This window comes from Vicugna pacos, chromosome 16, assembly GCF_048564905.1.
Source record: "Vicugna pacos chromosome 16, VicPac4, whole genome shotgun sequence".
Classification (NCBI taxonomy): Eukaryota; Metazoa; Chordata; class Mammalia; order Artiodactyla; family Camelidae; genus Vicugna; species Vicugna pacos.
Window position 1 is genome coordinate 42,521,884 of NC_133002.1, and position 22,222 is coordinate 42,544,105.

The window sequence follows — 22,222 nt, forward strand, 5'->3', positions numbered from 1 at the left end:
CCTTAATGCTTAATTAAAGCCATTCACTGGTTTCCCTTCTCATTACCTGTACTCCAGGACAAAGTCCACTTTCCTTTGCAATTTTTATGAGGTCCTAGGCTCGCCCCAGCCCACCTCTGCAGCTTCAGCTTCCCAATTTCCATTAGTTCCTGGAATAGGCCTTGAGTGCTTCCCAATGGCTTCCTGGGCCTGCACGGAAGAGCCTCCCATTCTCTTCGCTTGGAGAACTTCAGCTCACTGGCAAGACCTAGTAAAATGTCACCTGGGCAGCATTCTCTGACTTCACTTCTCAGTCCCCACCAGGCCCCAAACATCTGAAAACAGGAACTATGGTAAACTGTTAAGGCTGTGGATTCAGCCTGGCCCAGCTAAATTCTTGCTCTCTGTGTGACCTTGGTCTTAGCTTCCTCCTTTCTAAAATGGGGATAATGTATCAGCCCGGACGTGAGGACTCATTTGGTGGGAGGTGTCGAGGCTGCTGGCAGAGAGGTGCCCGTTTTGGCTCAGGACAAAGTTTGGTGGGTCCGCCTCTGACACTTCATCCCTATTAGCCACCCGCCACCACCGCCCCCTCCCCCCACTTCCCCACCGTGACCATGACCCAGGCTACTCTCCACCACCTCCTCAAGAGCCAGACGCACCCCAGCCCCAGCCATTCGTAGGGAAACCGCAAGCTAGGTTAGGAGGGCACTGGGGGTCAAGGCAACGGATTAGAGACCGCATGGTAATTTGGCAGATTTGCAATAGAAGCCATTGGGGGAAGGGACGGTAAGCAATAGGAGTCCTAGACGAGTCTCCACCCAAGGTCAAGGCGCCCGCCCGACGGGCGGCGAATAGCAAAAGCGTTTCTCCGTAGCTCCGCCCCTCGAGGGAGTCCGAAGCCACGCTCTCGCCGGAGCCAGGGTACGTTCCCTTTAAGGCGTTTGGAAAAGTTACCGCGTTTGTAGACGGCGAAAGAGGCGCAGCTCATTTTGTCCCTCGCGGGCCCCTGTGGGCAGGGCCGGGTGCGAGGGCGGGGCAAGGGAGCGGCGGTGGGGTCAAAGGCCACAGCGCGCACCACGTGGGCCGGTGACTCCGTCCTTCCCGCAGCGGCAGCGGCGCGCAGGGCACCTGGGTTAGTGGCGCGGCGGGCGGCGCAGACAGCCGAGTTGGACGCCCGCTCCCGCCGCCATGGTCATCAAGACGGACGAGTTGCCGGCGGCCGCCCCGGCCGATAGCGCCCGGGAGCCCAGCTCGCAGGCCAGTGGAAAGGGGCGGCCAGGCGCGGCCGGTGAGTGGGGCCGGGACTAGTGGGCAGCCCGGCGGGAGGCTGGACCAGGCCAAACGGGCGGGTGGGTTCTGCGTTGCGTGGGGACCGCCGCCTTCCCTCCGCGCCCGGCGGGTTGCATCTCACCGGGCCCTCCACCAGACGCCCCTGCTCTGAAGGTCACCTTCACTGTTGCCCCCGGCTACGGCCTGGGCTTCGCACGTGGGGTCCCGGGGAGGGCAGTGGCGACGGGCACACGCGCGCCGGATCGCGGGGACACGTGCGCGCACACGCGGTTTCGGGGTGCGCCGCAGACGGACGGACTCCACGGCCCCACCCCCTCCGTGCCCGGGCATGGGGAACTCTCCCTGCTGGGGTCACTTGACACTTGCTCAGGCACCCCCTTCGCGTCAGGATCCCAAGCATTCCCTGTGCACAAGGCTGCAGCCCTGCGAATTAAGCTCAGCTTGCGACTTCTAAGGCTTGGTCTGTGGGAAGAGTGCGAGTTGGTGTATGTGCATCCCGTGGGGGCTTCTGTGGTTGATTCCTAGAAGCAAGGCTTTAACTCCAAGTTTGCAGGCTCTGATCGCCGTCCTGTTAGGTGTGGGCCTGATACGCAGACCTAGGGGTCTGCCCGTGTACGGGGGCAAAGCCAAACTCCTTGGCAGGAGGTGGTGTTTGTGCCAGAACTTGATCATTAACCCGCCTTATTGCGAAAAGTGGGTCAGCCCAGAATTGCTGTTTTTAAGGCAAAGGTCATCAGCATAGAGTCAAGCTCCCAGCTCTCCCCCCTTGGGGCTGTGTGGCATTGCCTTTGGGAGTGGCTGCAGCTTTTCCTGGGTGGAGCCTGCCTGCATTTCTCCTGGTCCTTCTCTGTTTTCTCTTTTCCTTCTGTCACATCTTTGACTTCAGCCTTGAGGCTGGAAGCCCCTTCCTCAGAGCCCAAGGGCTGGGCTGTGTCCCTCTAGGCCCTGGGTGGCAGTAGGAGTGCAGACCTACCCCTGCCCCTCACTCCACACAACTCTCCACAAAAGGGACTTCTCATCTTCATCTCCCTTCCCAGCTTGGGTGAGGCAGGATGAGAACAGTGTTAGGTGGGCTCTCTGACCCTGTAACTGATCACAGCAGAGTTAGCTGGTGGGAGAATAGGAACTGTGGAGGATAGGAACTGTAGCAGCTTTGCTGATTGCCTGGAGAAGGCCAAGGTTTGGGCAGAATGACAAATGCTGACGACTCCAGCTTACCAAGCTTCACCCTGATGAGGCTCTGAATCAGTGGAGCAAGCTAGATAAGTAGAGGTCGGGGCTGGCTGATTTCCCCTCTATCCAAGAGACCTGGAGATGAAGCGACTTGCCCAAGGTCACACAGCGATTTAGCTGTTGAGGGAAGCATTTGGATTTCCAGCTCTTGGCCAGACTGCCAAGGCTGCCCCGGCTTGTCCCAGAGGAAACTGGGGGAGGCACATTGGCTGGGATCATATGCTGATGAACGTTAAGGGGCTGAGGTAGGGGGAGAGTCTGTTGGAGGATTTCTCTGAGGGCCTCTGTGCTGAGGTGCTCTGTCTGGGGCAGCCTGGGTCAGGGGAGGGCATAGCTGTTCTTTTAGGGGAAACTGGAAGCATGCTAGCAGGTGGAACGTTGGCTCCTTAAGTCTCTGGGAAACTAGCATAGAGCTTGGATTTGAATCACAGCCAGCCTGAATCTAGCCAAAGAAGGAGGAGGCCTTGATGGAGACCCCCAGCAGGCTCTCACCAGACTTCTGACCTCAGAACCCAACTCTAGAATGCTCTCCAGTCCTCTTGAGGAGGTGATCAAGGCCTTTTGTGGGGAGACCAAGGGTCAGTTACCTTCTTGGGAATAAAGCTGCTTTTAAGAGTTAAGAGAAAGATCAGGTTTTTCAAGTTCACGGTGGTGCGTCAAGTTCCTTCTGCCTAGGGGAGTGCTTCTTGGAGTTGAAGTCCAGAGCAGAGGGGAATGGGGCTGACAGTCTGGAGAGTAGCTTGGGGGTTTAAGGGAGCCCCTGGACAGGACCCCAAAGCTCTTCTTTTGGGTAGGTCTGACCAGAGCAGCTCAGGGAACACTGGACTCTCCCCAGACCCTGTAGACCTGCTTCTGGCCTAGGTAGGGACAGGAAGGAAACAAACAAGAGATGCCCACCTCCTTGGAGTCTTCCTTAGGCTGCCTGCCCCTACTCCTTTCTCTTGAAGCCCTGGGCTCCTGGGCTGGGGTGATATGTCTTCTGGGGCCTTACTTCCTGCTGGAGCCTCACCTGCTGAGGTTTTGGCTGGGGCGGGGCCTGGCCCTGGCACAGTCTGCTGAGTGAGGCCATGCCAGGCTGAGGAATGCACACAGGGGCCACCTGGGATGGCCTCCGTTTCTTTTCTAACTCCTTTTTTTCTGCTTTTCCTGGGGTCCCTGTGCTCCCTGCCAGGGCCGGACTATGCTTTACCTCTTCATTCTGGTCTGGCCAGTGAAGACTAGGGGTGTGTATGCCATGCTGTTTGGGTGACCCTTTCCCATTCTGAGAGGCTTGCCTTTCTCCTCCCCTAAAGCCCAGATTCTCAGGGTGCCACCTAGGATAAGAGAAGGGTACCAGCCCAGGGGTGTGGAGGCTCAGGGGGTGTAGAGGAAGGGGGTACTGTTGACCCAGTGAGTGCTGCAGTCTGGGGAGTGGCACTCAGAGGCCTGAGCATCCGATGAATCTGGTTTTTCTTTGACCTGGCTTGGCTGCCTGTTGCCCCTGCAACCTTGGGAAGCTTGCTTACAAGCCTCCTGGAGCCTCAGTTTCCTAAAGTGAGATGGGCTGTTGGAGCTGATGGAGGGACCTACTATGGGCTGGGCCTAGAGCAGCATAGGATTTGTGATAACCAGAATGGAAGTTGTCTTTGCCGGGCTGCCCTGCCCCACCCCCTTCTCCAGAGGGTTAGGGTGTGTTTGGGGAGGGAGGTGGGAGGAGAGGGGCTCTGCCTGGGCTTGGGCCTTGTTCTGTCTGTTCACCGTGTGCTGGCCGGAACCCTTGGTGGGGGCTGTGGAGGTGCTGAGGGCCAGCTGGGTCCCAGCCCTTCAGGGCTGCCTGGGATGGGAGGGGACCTGGAGGGAGCCTGGCTCCCTGCCCCCACCCTGGTTAGTATGGACGCCGAAACAGCCCTTACTGGGCCCTGGCAACAAGTCAGAGGCTCTGGGAAGGCGCCCTGGCGAGGCTGGGCATGTTCTCCACCACCGCGCGGCCTTTGGCCTCCTACTGCCAGCTCTGTTTTCCCAGGGGAGAGACTTGGTTTTCTCCTTGCAGCGCATGGGCTGCTGGGAAGGGAAGACGAGCCTGCCAGCTTCTTGGTGGTGCTGGAGGCCTGGGGCACGGGTGCAGTTGTCCTCTGGTAGTCTGGGGCCCCATCCCCCTTCCCACCAGAACTAGTGACTCTCATGAAGGGGAGAGCTGCCAGGTCACCTGCAGGGGGCAGCACGTGCCAGAGGCCCCAGCCAGCCACTTGACCCAGGAGGCCGGCAGGGTGCTCAGTGCAGCGGATGGACAGGGGGCGGGTCACCTCATGGCCTGGGCCCGGGTCTGCGCCAGCTGTTGCCGGCAACTGGCTGAAGCTGTCCTGCCCACCCATACTGGGGTCGGGGCTGAGGAGAGGACCCCCTTGCTGGACTCCACCCCTACCAGCCAGTCCCTGGGGCCCTCAATCCTGAGGGGCCCAGGTACACCAAATGCTGGATTCTGCTCCCCTAACGGCTTCACCAGCAGTGACCCCCTTTTGGGGGGATACAGGGAGGTGGGCCTGAGCACTGGTGGCAGCTCCACCTGGGGTTCTGGAGCCACCGGGGCCTCCTGGCCCACAGCCGTCCTTCTGGCCGACCTTGAGCAGGATGCAAGGCAGAGGGAGTGTGCCCTTCCCAGGGCCACCCCGGCAGGCCTGGCCCCACTGAAACCCGAAGCCAGCTGGATCTCCAGCCCTGGGCCGACCAGCTGCATGGGGGTAAGGGTGGAGGCAGAGGCCAGAACGAGGGACACAGGCAGTGCCGGGCCTGAGCCGGAGAGCGGGATGCCTCGCTGCCATGGAAGTCCTATGACTCCAGAACCCAGGAGAGGGCAGCCACCGACCACATCAGGTGGGCTGTGGGGGCAGTGAGCCAGGTGGCTGGCCACTTGTGGGGAGATCACTTGGCCTTGCTCCAGCAGTAGGGAGACCTTCAGGGTCCTCTGGAGGAAAGAGGAGGGGCAAGGCGGGCTGTCCTGGAGGACTGGGAGCTCCTAGGAACCAGCCATATTCCTTTGAAATCTGATCGGGGATTGGGTACCCCCTGGGGTGGGAACCTGTTGCTGAGGTGCCTTCTGGACAGGCTCCCTGGGCTGGGGAGGGAGCAGGAGCTGTGGCCACCCTTGCCCTTCTCTCCATCCCCCTGACCCAGACTCAGGGAGTGCAGGCCACCTGTCTGAGTCCAGGTCTCTGACCTCCCACTTCTGGGGTCTCAGACCTCAAAGCTGCTGTTCCATATTGGGTGGAGGCCCCTTACTGCGTCTCCCCTCATCCTGAGGGCTTGCCAGCCAGCAAAGCCTTTCTCAAGGACTCATTTCTTTTGCTGCATTTTGAAAGCCGACCACCCACCGCCCTTCTCCCACCCTCCTGTCCCCGTCCTCTATGTCATGGAGTCGGCCAAGTTCTCCCTTTGGGGCTCACTTTTCAGGGGCTTCGGATCACCCTGCCTGGGGCTGTGGGCTCACTGGAAGGAGAGGTCCTTGTGGTTCTTGGGAGATTAACCTCAGGTTTGGAGAAGTGTGCTGGGGAAGAGAGGTGTGGGGCGGGGGTAACTGCAGTCATTGCAGGTCCACAGTGGCCGGGACTGAGGACAGTGCAGCCACATGGTGGTGGTGGGGCTCTTGATGGGAATCTGAGGTCTGCTCTTGGCTGTCACCCTTGGACAAAGGCTCTGAACTCTTGGGCCTCAGACATCCTCATTTGGGGGAAGGAGGAGACTATCTGAGCTCCTGGTGGTTCTGTTTATCACTAAGTTGAGGGGACACGGGAAGAGGGCATGGCTCCCCCTGTGCCCTTCGTGCAGTGCTTATCTGGGCTTCTCCCCTTTCCTGAGGCCCCTGCTCCATGTTTCTGGTGGGTCTGAGTAGAGCCCACACAGGTCTGGAGAAATGTTCCTCATCCCCACTCCTCACAGCTGGGTTGGGAAGAGGTGGCAAGGCTGGAGGGGATGGGCTGGGGTCTGGAACAGAGCTAGGGGGGCTGACCTGTCTGGACCTCCCAGAAAAGCAAGGGGCCAGTTTGGCTGCCAGGTTGACCCTGGGTGGGAAGGCCCTGTGGGCCAGGTGAGCACCAGGCAGGCCTGTTTTGCTGGAGGGTTTAATGTGAGATCATTCTCTGTTCCCCCGGGTTGGGGGAGGCGCTTCTCTCTTCCCCCTAAGTGCCTGGGGACAAAGGAAAGCTGCTGCTTCTCTGTCCCCCACAGCATGTGAATTGGTTGCAGTTCACAAATGTTAGGCTCAATGACACATTTACAGTAATTAATTCATTAATTCAGTGCCTTTCTGTTGAATGCTGCTAAGACAGAAGGAAGGAAATAGAGCTGCTGGTGTGAACAGCCCCCCCAAGTGCAGCAGGACACGTGCTCTGGGTACAGTGGGGACGTGGTCCTTCAGCTGTCTGGGGTCAGCAGAACTTTAGTCAGAACTCAGACAGGATGGTTTATTTCACCTAGGTCTTGATGGATGAGAAGAGTTTGATGGAATGGTAAGTGGGGGCCAGCGTAAACAAAAGCACAGGCAGGAGGGAATGTGAGTGGCCTGTTCTCAGGCTTCTGAGTCATTTTGGTGTAGTGCACCTTGACCAGAACTAGCAGGAGCTGAGATGGCTTTCAGCTGGTGCCTGAGAGTATTGGCCTAAGATGCTTGGATCTGGTGAGCAGTGGAGAGTATTAGAAGGTTCTAAGCGGTGCTTAGAAGTAGGGAAAGTGGCCTGCAGCAGGGCCGTGGCTGCAGAGTCTGGGTCCTGCGACCAGTTTGGAGATTAGATTGGGTGACTAGATGGAGGGAGGGTGTTCACATAGCAGGGGCTAGTTTGTGGAGGAAGATAAATTCCATGCTGACAAGATGAGTCTTTGGTGAGGCCTAAGCAATGGCAAACGTTGAAAAGCTGGAGCGAGGCCTGGATTGGTCATGTGAGCTGTGAGGCAGGAGGGCGTTTGAAGTCATGGGTGAGGGTGAGACGGGAACAGGAGAGGCTGGGCCCAGGGACACCTGCAGCTTGGGCTGCTGGGAGAAGGGAGAGCTGGAGGGGAGGACCACAAGTGTCAGCGTCCGTCAGGGAGGAGGAGGAAGTGAGCAGTGATGGCGGTGCTGCAGAGAAGCCAGGTGCATAAGGCCAGAGCAGACCCTTGGGTTTGGTCCTCAGGGTGGTGTTGGTGACTCTGGGGAGAGTGGTCTGGGTGGCCTGCTCAGATGCCAGACTGGTGGGCTTAGGAGCAGATGGGCCGGGAGGGCCTGGGGTGTGGAGGGGCACAGGGAGTGGCCAGGGCTGAGGGAAGTTGTGTGCCCAGGTATTGTGGGACTGGAGTCTGGGGTAGGGCTGAGTCTCGGGAGGACATGCAGACGCCATTCTGTTAGGGCTTGTGCCCATCCGGTAGGTGAGGCAGATGGCCCCACCTCACCAACGAGGCCCATCTGATTCAGCTCCTTGTCTCCCTCAGAGCTACCATCAGTCATGCTATTAAATGGAGACTGCCCCGAGAGCCTGAAGAAGGAAGAGGGGGCTGCCGAACCCCCCCGGGAAAATGGGCTGGATGAGGCTGAGCCGGGAGAGGAGACCACTGGACAGGAAGTCATTGTCATTCAGGACACGGGTTTTTCTGTGAAGATCCTGGCTCCTGGGATTGAGCCCTTTTCCCTCCAGGTGAGACGGTGGTGCCAGGGACCAGAGCCCAAGCCTGTCAGGGAGGACGAGGCTGGAAAGCCCAGCTTTGCCCTTGTTCATCCTGGCTCCATGTTACAAGCAGGAAACTGAGGTCCTGTGCCTTGCCCAAGGTCACTTGGCATGTTGGACATGGGAGTCCAGGCTCTGGCCATTGCCCCATTACTAGGGGACAGGTGCCAACTGGGGCCGCTAGCCTGTATGGGGAGCCACATGGTAGTGGCTGGGTACTGTTAGGGTCCCAGGGCTCCCCAGCCTTCTGCTCTGTGCCCCCAGGTAAGTCACCTTCCTGGCTGTGGTTTTACCATTTTCCTGAGAGGAGAGTGGTATTGGTGGTCTCCAAGGACAGAGCTAACTTACAGGTCTTGCCAACTGGTTACTCACTGGGGAACCAAGCCAGGTCTTCTTAAGTCATCTGGACCCACAGACTTGAGCCCCAGAGTACACCTTCTGGAACAGGGAAGCCCTTTGCCTTGGGAACTTTGGCATTAGACAAGGGAGGAGGCAAGATTGCTGTTTTCTTTTCCTTGTCCTTACACTTCCTGCTGCTCAGCTCAGGGCTTGCTTTTGGTCTGCAGGAATGGTTTAGGCCTGCGGGTAACATGCCCAGGCTGTCCTGCACACATGTGTATTCCCTGCACGCACACACAAAGGTGCAGGTGGGCATGAGATGTGTGGGCAGGGCCTACAATTTAAAATAAAAGCCAAAAAAGGGGAAATAGTATTTGGGACATTGATTTTAGGGACACAGGTCCTTTGGACTGGGGAAGGCAGTGTTTTCACTTGGGTGGGTGGGGCCTTCTCCCTGGCAGGTGTCCCCACAAGAGATGGTACAGGAGATCCACCAAGTGCTCATGGACCGTGAAGACACGTGTCACCGCACCTGCTTCTCGCTGCACCTGGATGGCAACATGCTGGACCACTTCTCAGAGCTGCGCAGCGTGGAGGGGCTGCAGGAGGGCTCAGTGCTACGTGTGGTTGAAGGTTTGTCCGGAAGTTGGGCAGCCTGCCAAGGAGCGGGGCCAGGCAGCACCCACCCCCATGCTCCTCCTCACCCCCACCCCACCCCTCCTGCTGGTATCTTGGTATCTGTGTCACAGATGAGCATGTGGAGGCTCAGGGCAGCATTGAACTTGTATAGGCAGGATTAGGGCACAGTTCTGCTTCTTAGGCTCTCTCAAGCGCACCCTTCAACTTCATGGGTTAAATATCAGAGTCGTGACTTAAAAACACTCACACACACACACGAATAGTACCAAGCAAGGGCTTGAAATCAGCCCTGTCAAATTCTACAGAGATAAAAGTTCAATCTCTTAAGGAAACTAAAGTTTCACACCTCAGGACTAGGGAAGTCAGGCCCAGTCAGCTGGCATGGTGAGGCTGGTTTGTTTGCAAAATAAAAGACCCCAAGAACTTGGGTCTCCTAGGAGACCAAGCTCAGAGTTTCCAGGCCTGTCAGCTAAAGAGCAAATGTGGGGAAGATGTAGCCCGACTGTGCTCAGACTTACCTGATCACAGAACCTCCCTCCTTCCCCCAAAGAGCCCTTATTAAAATTTCTCAAAATGCATGTTGGCGGGCAGTGTTGTAGTTTGGGGTCCTATAAGTCTTCAGGCTGCCCAGGTGAGGGCTGCCCTGGAAGAGTGGGACTGAGGCTGAGGGGGCCAGCCACCCTGCTGGCCTGCCCACTCGTGACATTCATGGCCAGAGAGCAGGGGGCTCTGCGAGCTCCTCAGGGCCTGTGTGCACTTCCAGAGACATTTCTTGTGCCCTTTGGCAGAAAGTTCTTTACAAACAAGGATCCCTGCCACCAGCAGGCAGGTGTGTGTATTGAAAGCAGAATTTCAGCTTATGTGTTCATAGTGGAAATTCTTTGTGAAAGCCTAAAATTGAAAATCAAGGCCACCCATGGTGGTGCCATGGCGGACTTCTGTCTGCTGGGCAGGTCATTGCAAGGAACAAGGCCCTAACGCCCTGCTTCTGCCTCTCCAACAGAGCCATACACGGTAAGAGAGGCCCGCATCCATGTGCGCCATGTTCGAGACCTGCTCAAGAGCCTGGACCCGTCTGATGCCTTCAATGGGGTTGACTGCAACTCCCTGTCCTTCCTAAGCGTCTTTACTGATGGCGACCTGGGAGGTGCAGGAGGCACTGGGGCTGGTGGTTGGGCAGAGGGGCCGGGAGCAAGTTGGCCAGGGCCTAGTAAAGGGACTGAGGGCTGAGCCTTACCACGTGGGGGGAAGCGGGGTTGGAGGCACCCAGCCTGGGGCCACTTTAGGCAGGGAGGTGGTTGACTCTGTGCTGACCACCAGCCTCTGGTCCCTCAGACAGCGGGAAGCGGAAGAAGGGCTTGGAGATGGACCCCATCGACTGCACACCACCCGAGTACATTGTTCCAGGGAGCCGGGAGCGGCCGTTGTGTCCCCTGCAGCCCCAGAACCGTGATTGGAAGGTGGGACTCCTGGAGCAGATCCCTGGTGGGGCAGGGGATTGCCACACCAGGAGGCCTGGCCCACTCATACTTGGCCATTCCTGTAGCCCCTGCAGTGCCTGAAAGTGCTCACCATGAGCGGCTGGAACCCACCCCCTGGGAACCGCAAGATGCACGGAGACCTCATGTACCTGTTTGTGATCACAGCCGAGGACCGGCAAGTCAGCATCACGGCATCCACTCGGGGCTTTTACCTGAACCAGTGAGTATCTCTGTGGGCCCGCTCTGGGGCGGTGGGCAGCCTCTTGGGCCACCCTGTGCAGTGGTCACCCTCTCCCTGCAGATCCACAGCGTACCACTTCAACCCCAAGCCTGCCAGCCCCCGCTTCCTCAGCCATTCCCTAGTGGAGCTGCTCAACCAGATCAGCCCGACCTTCAAAAAAAACTTTGCTGCACTGCAGAAGAAAAGGTAGTGCCTCACCTGTCCATCCCTCATCTCACATCCCACGGAGGGTGGGTGAACTGGCCAGTCCAGAGCTGTGCCCCAGCACCCGGAGCTGCCTTCCAGACAGTGGTTAGTTAGTGGGAGACAGCAGCCCTCCGACAGGTGCCGGACTCTCTAGGGCAGGGCCTCAGTGGGGAGATGCTGGAGCCAGTAGGGTCTTGGAGGAGAAGGGGCCCAGGGCAGGGCTCTGGGCTCAGCGGGCTGCCCCATTTCCCCTCCTCTTGTCACAGGGTACAGCGCCATCCATTCGAGAGGATCGCCACCCCATTCCAGGTGTACAGCTGGACGGCGCCCCAGGCGGAGCATGCCATGGACTGTGTGCGTGCGGAAGATGCCTACACCTCCCGGTTAGGCTACGAGGAGCACATTCCCGGACAGGTGCCTGCGACAGCCGCCCACCCTAGGCACCCCCCTCCGTTCCCCTGGTAGGGGCGGGGCCAGGCCGGCTCTGGGCACCTGTGGGGCTGTCTAGGGGGAGGTAGGAGAAGGGACTACCCTGAGCAGAGCGTGGGGCTCAGGCTGACCGGGCATCTCCCTCCCTGGTCCCTCTGCAGACCCGGGACTGGAACGAGGAGCTGCAGACGACACGAGAGCTGCCCCGGAAGAACCTGCCTGAGCGGCTCCTGCGAGAAAGAGCAATATTCAAGGTGCCCGCCAGCCTCCAGTCTGCTGGTTTCCTGTGGACAGGAGGAAGCCCTGTAGGGCATTCTGCCAGCCTCCTGCCTCCCAGCCAGCACCCCCAACTCCTTTTTCTGGCCTCTGAGATATAGAGTCCTGCCTACAGGGTGGGCTGGGTGACAAGGTCCATTCCAGCTTTCCTCCCAAAACACCCTCAGTGGGACCCTCACCTGGGCACACTTGCCCTAATTTGATGTCATTAGCACTTCTGCTGTAACAGAGAGATGAAAAAATAGTGCTTTCAAAAAAGGTTAAAAATCTTCTAGTCTTACTGCCTAGAGATGATAATGGTAAAAATTAGATTCAAATGTTCTGGGTACAGACTTTGCTGGGGGCTGTGCTGGGGGCTGCAATATTTACCTCCTCTAGTCTTTCGGACACCTCAGAAAGGTTGATACTTTTATCACTGTTGTGTTATAGACAGAAAACAAGTCTGGGAGGTGACCTTGCCAAGTGTACCTGGCACATAATTGGTGGATCCCAGACCCGCCCCAGTCCTCAAACTCCCTGTTAATCACTAAGCTTTGTTGTCTCGCAGTTAAGTATTTCTTCAAAATGTGGATTTCTTGCCCTTTTCCTAAGGCAAGGGAACTTTGTCCTGCTTACCTCTGCCAGCTCTGGGTGAGCTTGACCAGGCGGCTCTCTCACCCTCTGGCCTCTCGGTCCCCCTAGGTGCACAGCGACTTCACGGCGGCAGCCACCCGGGGCGCCATGGCGGTCATTGATGGCAACGTGATGGCCATCAACCCCAGTGAGGAGACCAAGATGCAGATGTTCATCTGGAACAACATCTTCTTCAGCCTAGGCTTTGATGTCCGTGACCACTACAAGGACTTTGGCGGGGACGTGGCGGCCTATGTGGCGCCCACCAATGACCTGAATGGCGTGCGCACGTACAACGCGGTGGATGTGGAGGGGCTGTACACTCTGGGCACGGTGGTGGTGGATTACCGTGGCTACCGCGTCACGGCCCAGTCCATCATCCCCGGCATCCTGGAGCGGGACCAGGAGCAGAGCGTCATCTACGGCTCCATTGACTTTGGCAAGACGGTGGTGTCGCACCCACGGTACCTGGAGCTTCTGGAACGCACCAGCCGGCCCCTGAAGATCCTGAGGCACCGGGTGCTCAACGACCGGGACGAGGAGGTGGAGCTTTGCTCCTCCGTGGAGTGCAAGGGCATCATTGGCAACGACGGGCGCCACTACATCCTCGACCTGCTGCGCACCTTCCCCCCCGACCTCAACTTCCTGCCCGTGCCCGGGGAGGTGCTGCCCGAGGAGTGCACCCGCGCCGGCTTCCCCCGTGCCCACCGCCACAAGCTCTGCTGCCTGCGCCAGGAGCTGGTGGACGCCTTCGTGGAGCACAGGTAGGGAGCGAGCATGGCCGGCTGCATCTGCTGGGGGGTGGTCCAGGGCCTGATCCTTGATGGTAGAGGCTTTAGAAAGTGAAGAGGAGCTCTGGCCTTGGTCATCCCAGCCCCAGCCCCACCCACTGGCATCAGGCTCCCCAGCACAGGCATCTAGGAACTTTGTGGGATTAAAAACTAGCATGTGTCTAGCCAAGTGGCTTTCAACAGAAGCAGTGCCATTCACTTAAGGAGTACATGGTGTTTTTGAACCTCCCAATGCAAGGGGCCTGGAGGAAGGGCAGGCGGCGTCCCTACTGCTGGCACTTAGTGCTAGGAGTCAGCCCATCAGAAGTCCGGGGTTCCAAGTAATTCTCGCACTCTAAGTGCCATTGGGGTTCCTGTCATTCTCAAGAGCCCTGGCCTGCTTGTTAAGCCACTCCCAGCTGTCCTCTTCCTGTCTGGGAAGATCCCCGTTTTTGCTGTGACCTGCCACCACCTGGTAGAGTCACTGGGTGTCACGTGCATGTATCTGTGGGCAGTCACACACTGGGCAGGATGTGTCCCCGGGCCGGCAGGGTGTCCAGCCCCAACATTACTTAACCTCCACAGTGCAGGAGCTGGGGACCAGCTCTGGTGCCCACAGCGAGCAGGAAGCTGCCGGGCCAGTGAAATTTCTAGATACCCCTTTCCCATCCCCTGCTCTGCCCCATCCGCTGTGCTCTAGGTACCTACTCTTTATGAAGCTTGCGGCCCTGCAGCTGATGCAGCAGAAAGCCAGTAAGATGGAGAACCCCACGTCACTGGAAAATGGCAGCCCCCAGGACTCGATGTCCAAGCCTGAAGACCCCCTGGCACCTGAGGTGGGAGGCGAGGAAGAAGGCAGCAGTGCTAGTGGCCTGGCCAAGGTGAAGGAGCTGGCAGAGACCATCGCCTCGGACGATGGGACAGGTCGGGCGCTGTGGCTGCCGGGGGAGCCCCAGGCCAGGGGAGGCTTGGGCCACCACCCCAGTGGTGGAGGAAGGGGGCTGCCACCCAGCGGGCCGTGTCTCCACAGCAGACCCTCGGAGCCGGGAGGTGATCCGCAATGCGTGCAAGGCGGTGGGCTCCATCAGCAGCACAGCCTTCGACGTCCGCTTCAACCCTGACATCTTCTCACCAGGCGAGTGGTCCTCTCAGCTCCCAGTGCTGGTGGGCCTGCTCGCACTCCAGTGCTGCCATCTGTCCGGCCCCTGCCTCCCTTCCGCCCAGCTCAAGCCTCTGCTCTCCCTCCTGCAGGGGTTCGCTTCCCCGAGTCTTGCCAGGAGGAGGTCCGGGACCAGAAGCAGCTGCTGAAAGATGCCGCTGCCTTCCTGCTCTCCTGCCAGATCCCCGGCTTGGTGAGGGCAGGGGCAGGGCAGGGAGCTGCACAGAGGGTGCTGTTACAGACCTTGGGGCCTCATCCATCTCTGCTCTGGAAGCTGGTGGGCCCTTCACAGGAGTGACTAGTGAGGCAGGCAGGGTGAAGTCCTTGTTCCCACTGCCCAGATGAGGCTGCCAACCCAGAGGAGCCAAGGGAGATGGCAGGCGCAGAGCCAAGGGTGATGCTCTGCACGCCCACCTTTGTGGGCTGGCAGCTAGGGGTCTTGTCCTCCGAGTCCCCTTGTGACTGGTGGTTGCAGGGGGTGGGAGCGCTGTCCTGTTCGCCCTCACAAGCTTTGTACATAGGCCCTGTGGATGACGGGAGCTGCTTCCTGCTAAAGCAGCCCTGAGCTCAGGAGCCGTGCTTGTCCCCCAGTCTTTGAGCCGAGTCTGCTGTGCCAGCTGCTCCAGACCCCTGCTATCAGAGGGAAGCCTGTGCTGCTCCACGGGGCTTGTCACCTGTGGGGCTCCCTCATCCCTGCCTCCCTGAAGGGTGGGCCCAACAGTCACAGGGGTGATGGTGGCCTATGCAGAAGACTGGGGACAAGGTCTCACGTCTTGCGGCTGCTTCATCTCCTTCCCTCTTCCCAACTGGGGGTTGGGGTCTTAGTCCCCTCCTTCCTTCAGGGCCCCATGATGGTGTAGGCTCCCCAGAAAGACCCAGGGTAGCAGGAGGAAGAGGGCCTGGGCTGGCTGGGGGGGCCTGACGTGCTGCAGCCCGCAGGTGAAAGACTGTGCAGACCACGCGGTGCTGCCCATGGACGGGGCCACTCTGGCTGAGGTGATGCGCCAGCGAGGCATCAACATGCGCTACCTGGGCAAGGTGCTGGACCTGGTGCTGCGGAGCCCGGCCCGTGACCAGCTGGACCACATCTACGTGAGTGGTGCCCAGGGCAGCTGTGAGATGGGGGGCCTGGATGGAGGTCTGGGGCCTGACCAAGACTCCCCTCTCTGAAACCTTATAGAAAATCGGCATCGGAGAGCTCATCACCCGGTCTGCCAAGCACATCTTTAAGACATACTTACAGGTACTGCCACCCGCTCCCCAACCCGGGTTGTGGGGGTGTCGGGGGAGCCTGGGTGGTGACCTTAGTCCAACCTCCCTCGCAGGGGGTTGAGCTCTCAGGGCTCTCGGCCGCCATCAGCCACTTCCTGAACTGCTTCCTGAGCTCCTACCCCAACCCTGTGGCTCACCTGCCCGCTGACGAGCTGGTTTCCAAGAAGAGAAACAGGAGGAGGAGAAACCGGCCCCCAGGGGCAGCAGATAACACAGCCTGGGCTGTCATGACCCCCCAGGAGCTTTGGAAGAACATCTGCCAGGAGGCCAAGAACTACTTTGACTTCAGCCTTGAATGGTGCGTGCGCGGCTGGGGCGGGCATAGGGGCGCTGGGCTCCTGGACAGTGTCCAGGTCCTCCGTGATCTCCAGTGGTGAACAGGGGAGGAAAAAGAGGGCAGCCTTGGGGGACCATTTGTTTGGAGAAGTGGGGAGCAGAGTTGGGAGGGGGCGCTCGGGTGGAAAGGCAGCTGTGGAAAAGGGGTAGATGGGTGCTGGGCTGCCCCGACCCACCCACCACGCCTTCCCAGTGAGACGGTGGACCAGGCTGTGGAGACGTACGGCCTGCAGAAGATCACGCTGCTGCGGGAGATCTCCCTAAAAACTGGCATCCAGGTGGGTTCACAGGGTCCCACAGGGTCTCAGGGCCCCTGGGGGAGGTGGGTGGGGCTGTGCCAGCCACTGGAGCCAGGGCTGAGGCTGCCTGTGGTGTTGGGCTGCGCCCCCAGATCCTGCTGAAGGAGTACAGCTTCGACAGCCGCCACAAACCCGCGTTCACAGAGGAGGACGTGCTCAACATCTTCCCCGTGGTCAAGCACGTCAACCCCAAGGCCTCAGACGCCTTCCACTTCTTCCAGAGCGGGCAGGCCAAAGTACAGCAGGGTGCGTGCTAAGTGTGGCCGGGGGAGAGAGGGACTCCCGGGCTGGCCCTGACCTTCCACCCTTGGGGTGCCTGCAGGCTTCCTGAAGGAGGGCTGCGAGCTCATCAACGAGGCCCTGAACCTCTTTAACAATGTGTACGGCGCCATGCACGTGGAGATCTGCGCCTGCCTGCGCCTCCTCGCCCGCCTCCACTACATCATGGGCGACTACGCCGAGGTAGGCCTCGCGTACCCTCGGGGCCTGGCCTGGCTTTCATTGAGGGAGGCGAGCGAGGGAACTGGGGCTGTGTTCTCACCCCCTAGGGTAGTGGGAAGTGGGAGTCCAGGCCGGCCCCTGTCTAGGGCCTGGGGTTCTGCTTATCTTGGGGCCCTCAGAGGAACGTGGAGACAAGGAAGAGCTTGCCCTGCTTGTGTGACCTCCCTCAGCCCCCGCCTGAGGGCTGTTTCCTAGGGAGAGCTACAGAGCCCATGGACAGCATCAGGGTGATGCCAGGACCTCCCTTCACAGGGAGGAGGGAACGATAAATTCTAATTCTAGTACAGAGCACTCGTAAGCACCACATGAAGCTGCTGGAAGCTTCTGCCGTTGCCTGTAACCATCCTGGGGCTTCAAGAGGCTGTGTCTTGTGCCAGGCGCGCTGTTGGTGCCCCACTCTCCTTCCAGCCACAGACTCTTGTTTCTTTTCGTCTGCGTGTGCCTTTTCTTATGACGCATACTTCTTTTGTTGCACAGTTTTATTAGATGTGTATGTATATATTTGCATAAGTTTTGGTGGAGGGTAAAGGGCTTAAGATGAGTGTTTTTAAAAAATGAAGCAGTCTCAGAGTGGGGCATAGACTTCCACGGTCACAACAGTTGAATTTTGACCACTTTTCCACTGCCTTTGTGCAAAGTAAAAGTAGAAATTGCAGCCACAGGCTGAGCTGCTGTGGAGGCTCATGGGCCAGGCAGACTGGGTGTGGGATGGTGCTACCCAGGGATGACAGCCCCCCACCTCTCCCAGGCCCTCAGTAACCAACAGAAGGCTGTGCTGATGAGTGAGCGAGTGATGGGCATCGAGCACCCCAACACCATCCAGGAATATGTGAGTGGCTGCCAGGGGCGGGGCCTGCACAGGGGCGTGGGGCCGTAGCTGCCCTGGCCTGACCCTGCTGCCCCTGCAGATGCACCTGGCCCTGTACTGCTTTGCCAGCAGCCAGCTGTCCACGGCCCTGAGCCTGCTGTACCGTGCCCGCTACCTCATGCTGCTTGTGTTCGGGGAGGACCACCCTGAGATGGCACTGCTGGACGTGAGTCCTGGGGAGGGGCAGCGGGACTAGCCTCCGTTCCAGGGGAGTGGGAGCTGACCAGGGCCCTCCCGACTGCCCCCAGAACAACATCGGGCTGGTGCTGCACGGAGTGATGGAGTATGACCTATCGCTGCGCTTCCTGGAGAATGCGCTGGCCGTCAGCACTAAGTACCACGGGCCCAAGTCCCTCAAGGTGGCCCTCAGGTGAGGCTGTGCTGGGTTAGGGGCTGGGTGGGCCTGGGATCCAGCATTCTGACTTCCATCTGACTCCTGAGATTTCTCTCAACTTCCATCTCTTCTTTGAGCCCTGGGCTTGCACCTTCCCCTAGGATAGACTCCAGAGCGGGACCTAGGGTGGCCTGCACACCCCCATCAGGCCCCGCTGGCCCATTCATGCCCTTCCCCCGCTCCCGCACCCCCTCCCCGCAGCCACCACCTCGTCGCTCGGGTCTATGAGAGCAAAGCCGAGTTCCGGTCAGCCCTGCAGCATGAGAAGGAAGGCTACACCATCTATAAGACCCAGGTGGGCGGCTTTGGGGGGCGGGGCGGGGCCCGTGGGTGGGGCGGGGCCCGTGGGCGGTGCTGACCCCTCCCACCCCGGCAGCTGGGCGAGGACCACGAGAAGACCAAGGAGAGCTCCGAGTACCTCAAGTGCCTGACCCAGCAAGCCGTGGCCCTGCAGCGCACCATGAACGAGATCTACCGCAATGGTTCCAGTGCCAACATCCCGCCCCTCAAGGTAGGTCCCCGGGCGGGTCTGGGTGGGGCCCCTGCCTCCCTGCGCCCGCGGGGGCTCACCTTCCCGGCACCCTCAGTTCACAGCCCCCAGCATGGCCAGCGTCCTGGAGCAGCTCAACGTCATCAACGGCATCCTCTTCATTCCTCTCAGGTGAGCTGCCCCGCCCCCGTTTGGAAGTCGGCCTTTAGTGTTTTGTTTTTTAAATATATAATATATTGACACGGCTCGAAATTGAAAAGTACAGCCACCGAATTACCTCCCACTCAAAAACAATAAAAAGTATAGCCAAATATTCCCCCCCCAAAAAAAACCCCAAAAAACTGAAGTACAGTCAGTGATGAGAAGTTCCTTGTGAATCCTTTGAGAAATACTCTGCATAATTGGGTAGATATGGATCTATAATGTTCCCCTGGGTATTTTGGGGGGAGGTTGGCACAAAATTGTAGCAAACCATGCACATAGATATTTTTTCCTGTGCTTAATCTATCTTGGTCATCAGTCCACGTCAACAGAAAGTGTGGCTTCATTCTTTCCAGTGCGGGGACATGCCTTTGGGCAGGCCCTGAGGGTCCCCGTGCGACTCTGACAAAAACAATGCTACCTTCGTGAGCCCTCGTCCTGGGTCCCTGCCCGCCTTGTGGGGCTCGGGCTTGGTCAGCTCAGTGTTTGATTCACAGCCTACCTGCTGTGCGTCGCATCCATGCCCATTTTCTGGGTATAACCAGCTGCAGGAGCGGCCAGAGTGCTGCGGGTTTGAATGGGGTGTGAAGGCGGAGTGGGAGCCAGGCCTTACCTGGAGGCTTTTGGGAGCCTGTACTTCTTGCTTTCCCTGCATTCGTGGCCCCTTCAGCTTTGGGGAGGGAAGGACTTGTTCCACACATGTCTCTCGCTGCACAAAGCACAGAGCCTGATCTTGTCCCACGTTTAAGCAAAGCCAGTAAGGTGACAGAGGGCCCAGGCCTACTCTTAACACCTATCCTCACCCTCGTCCTACTCAGCCAAAAAGACTTGGAGAATCTGAAAGCTGAGGTGGCGCGGCGGCACCAGCTCCAGGAGGCCAACAAGAACAGGGATAAGGCCGAGGAGCCCATGGCCACTGAGCCGGAGCCACCGGGGGTCCCAGAGGACGCGGCCTCCCAGCCCCCGGCTGCCAGGGACCCTTCCTCGAGCTTGCAGGGGTAGAAAGGGAGAGACAGACGGACAGTCAGCTGCCCCGTTACCCAGTGCTCCAGACTCCAGGAGAAGGGGGCGCGCCCTGCACGTGGAGAAAGGAAGCAAGTCCCTTTTCTTCCACGTTTCCAACCCCACCCCCACCCCCTGCATCCTCCTGGGACCCTGGCCTGCCTGCCCCCCTGAAAGATGTTCCTGCACCAGTTCAGTGAATATACGATGCAGAGGCCTCACCGGAGACATGGATGGAGTGTGCGGGCATCCGTTCCCAGCGGGACGTGGTGGGGGAGGTGCCCTCTCGGCCCCCATTCTCCAGCAAGTGTGTGCGAGTGTGTGCGAGTGTGTCCACGCGCCCTGCCCCGTCCGTCCCGACGTGTACATAGCCCCGAGCCGGTTCTGAGCGGGTGACGTGCAGATGAGATTTCTCAGGTCATTTGTATGTTTGACGTTATGGCTGCTGCTTCTGCTGCCACTACCCCATGGCCCCACCTGGCTGAAAGTCCAGGTTTGAAGCCGACGGGGGGAGCTTTCCTGTGTCCTGGGATGGGGAGCCAGAGCTCTGTGCAGGGCTGGAGGGTTGGGGTGCACTTTAGCTTCGTGGCGGGCTGAGAGCCGCAGCGGCTCTGCTCCCATGCTTGGGCCTGGCCCAGCTGTGCTGGGGATGGGCAGAGGTGGTTCCCCAGACACCCCTGTGCCCAGCCCCAGCCCTGGCTCCCCTGGGCCCAGCAGGAGGTGCTGCCTCCCCACTCCCCGCACCCGATCTGGGGATGACTTTGGGGGTCTAGTCTGAATGTATCCTTCTCCCCTTGAACCTCAGCTGCCTAACGCACAGTGGGGGTGGGGTGGGGGGCTTGGGGAACTGAATCATGGATCCTAGGGGAGAAGTTACAGATACAGGAGTGATTGTCACTTGTTTGCGGAGCCCAGCTCCCTACCTGGTTCTTGGCTACCCGAGCACCTCCAGAGAGGAGCTCTGGGGGTGACAGGGAGGGGGCTGTGGAAGGTGGTGGCCCTGGCTCCCCCTCCCCCACCTGCCTGTCCCCCTGCTGGGTGCCTACTGTCTGTGGGAGCCCTGACGGGTTGGGGGAAAATGCCACCCTCCTGAGCCGGAGGAATCTGTCCCCAGCCTAGGGCCTCTGCCTGGTGGCTTTGCAGGGAGCTGCTTATGGGTATGGTCTGTCCAGACACCTTGTTTCAAAGGGAGTGGGTGTGAGCTAGCAAGCGAAGCATCCCCACAGCTGATCAAGAACTTTTTTCTTGTTTTTAAACCATCACGTCTTCATTTCACATTGGAATAAAGTGAGTTTTTGAAACCTGCTGCCCCAGCCTCTCCTGTGTGTTCTGTACCAGACTCATTCAATTGTGAGGTCTTTTGCCAGATACGGTGCTAGTAAAAAAAAAAATGTTTAAAGCACATGAATGTGTAAAATTAGGCCAAATTCAAGGTTATCCTTATACTGTCATTTAAGTGGGAGGAAAGGGGGTGGAGTCACAGGCACCCAGCTAGGGTTTCACAGTCACTAGGCCCCTGGGAGTGGCTCACAGATGCAAGTCACCTGTCGGTCACAGGAGAAGCAAAGGCTGAGAATTGCTGCTCTGTAGAGCTTGTGTTATGTGCCTGGATTTGCTTGTCAGGAGGATTGGGAGAGCTAGAATGGGGGTGGGGTCAGGAGGGGTCTCCAGCTTGCCATCCTAGCATGGGTCTTTCTGCTTCCTGGAGCTCTAAAGAGCTGAGGGGAGGGGAGCCCACCTAGGTGGCCTTGAGGGGCAGGACCTGTGCAATGGGAGGGTTGTGAGGAGAAGTCCTCTTTAAATTTTTTTTTAATTGATGTATAGTCAATTTACAGTGTTGTGTTAATTTCCAGTGTACAGCTTTCATTTCATTGTAGGTCATTATGAGGTATTGAATATAGTTCCCTCTGCTCTACAGTAGGACCTTGTTTATTTTATATAGTTAGTATCTGCAAATCCCAGTTTATCCCTCCTACCCCGACCTCCACCCCCAAAGGCCTGTCTCTCTTAGGAGAAGCAAGCGTCTACAGCTGGGGCTGCTCTCAGCCATTCTGAGCAGGCGGGCCCTCAACCTCATGCATATTTCAATGCCTTTTTGAATACTTGGGGAGTTCTTTGTGTCTAACATTATGAAAAGAAAACAAAATTCCAACCCTAATGTCTGTTTCCTGAGTCAATTGGAAAATTGGGCCTGGCCCGTGCTGAGGATGGGCAGAGGTGGTTCCCCAGACACCCTGACCTCTAGTTTTTCTTTTTTAGTGGAGGTGCTGGGGGTTGAACCCAGGACCTCATCCCAGGACCTGGTGCCTGCTAAGCAGGCCCTCTACTGCTAAGCTATGGCTTCCCCTGGCTTCCTCCTTGAGTTTTTCTTTTAAGTGATGCCTAAGGATCACCATGGGTGCCTTAATGTTTGTTTCCCATCCCCACCTCTGTACAGTCTCCTGGTTGTGTTCTATAGTTTTTTGGTGGGGGGGGGGGCAGGAATAATTAGATTTACTTATTTTTGATGGAGGTACTGGGGATTGAACCCAGGACCTCATGCATGCTAGGTAT

At 58.4% G+C, this 22,222-nt stretch overlaps 1 protein-coding gene across 3 annotated transcripts; it reads left to right on the forward strand.

Moving 5' to 3' along the window:
- Window positions 1-1,040: 1,040 nt before the first annotated feature.
- On the forward strand, window positions 1,041-20,976 carry CLUH (clustered mitochondria homolog). 3 transcript variants are annotated; one of them, XM_072939020.1, is made up of 26 exons: window positions 1,041-1,270; window positions 7,942-8,144; window positions 8,975-9,146; window positions 10,156-10,299; window positions 10,488-10,612; window positions 10,699-10,853; window positions 10,935-11,060; window positions 11,327-11,474; window positions 11,651-11,743; window positions 12,447-13,141; window positions 13,848-14,071; window positions 14,178-14,282; window positions 14,399-14,499; window positions 15,246-15,398; window positions 15,487-15,549; window positions 15,632-15,876; window positions 16,108-16,192; window positions 16,306-16,459; window positions 16,536-16,675; window positions 17,463-17,543; window positions 17,623-17,748; window positions 17,831-17,952; window positions 18,178-18,271; window positions 18,353-18,487; window positions 18,564-18,637; window positions 19,486-20,976. In XM_072939020.1, the coding sequence occupies exons 1-26, from the start codon at window positions 1,171-1,173 to the stop codon at window positions 19,667-19,669; spliced, it is 4,047 nt and encodes a 1,348-aa protein (XP_072795121.1). In that variant the 5' UTR covers window positions 1,041-1,170; the 3' UTR covers window positions 19,670-20,976. The 3 variants fall into 3 exon arrangements, with proteins under 3 accessions (XP_072795121.1, XP_072795122.1, XP_072795123.1); XM_072939021.1 differs by having other exon boundaries at window positions 14,181-14,282; XM_072939022.1 differs by lacking the exon at window positions 1,041-1,270 and adding an exon at window positions 3,595-3,728.
- The last annotated feature ends 1,246 nt before the right edge of the window (window positions 20,977-22,222 follow it).

Bases quoted from the DNA above. Each gene is read 5' to 3' on its own strand.
- CLUH (XM_072939020.1), top strand. From the start codon at position 1,171: ATGGTCATCAAGACGGACGAGTTGCCGGCGGCCGCCCCGGCCGATAGC. The intron at 15,550-15,631 runs GTACTGCCACCC...CCTCCCTCGCAG, and splicing joins TCTTTAAGACATACTTACAG to GGGGTTGAGCTCTCAGGGCT. The intron at 17,749-17,830 runs GTGAGTCCTGGG...GACTGCCCCCAG, and splicing joins CTGAGATGGCACTGCTGGAC to AACAACATCGGGCTGGTGCT.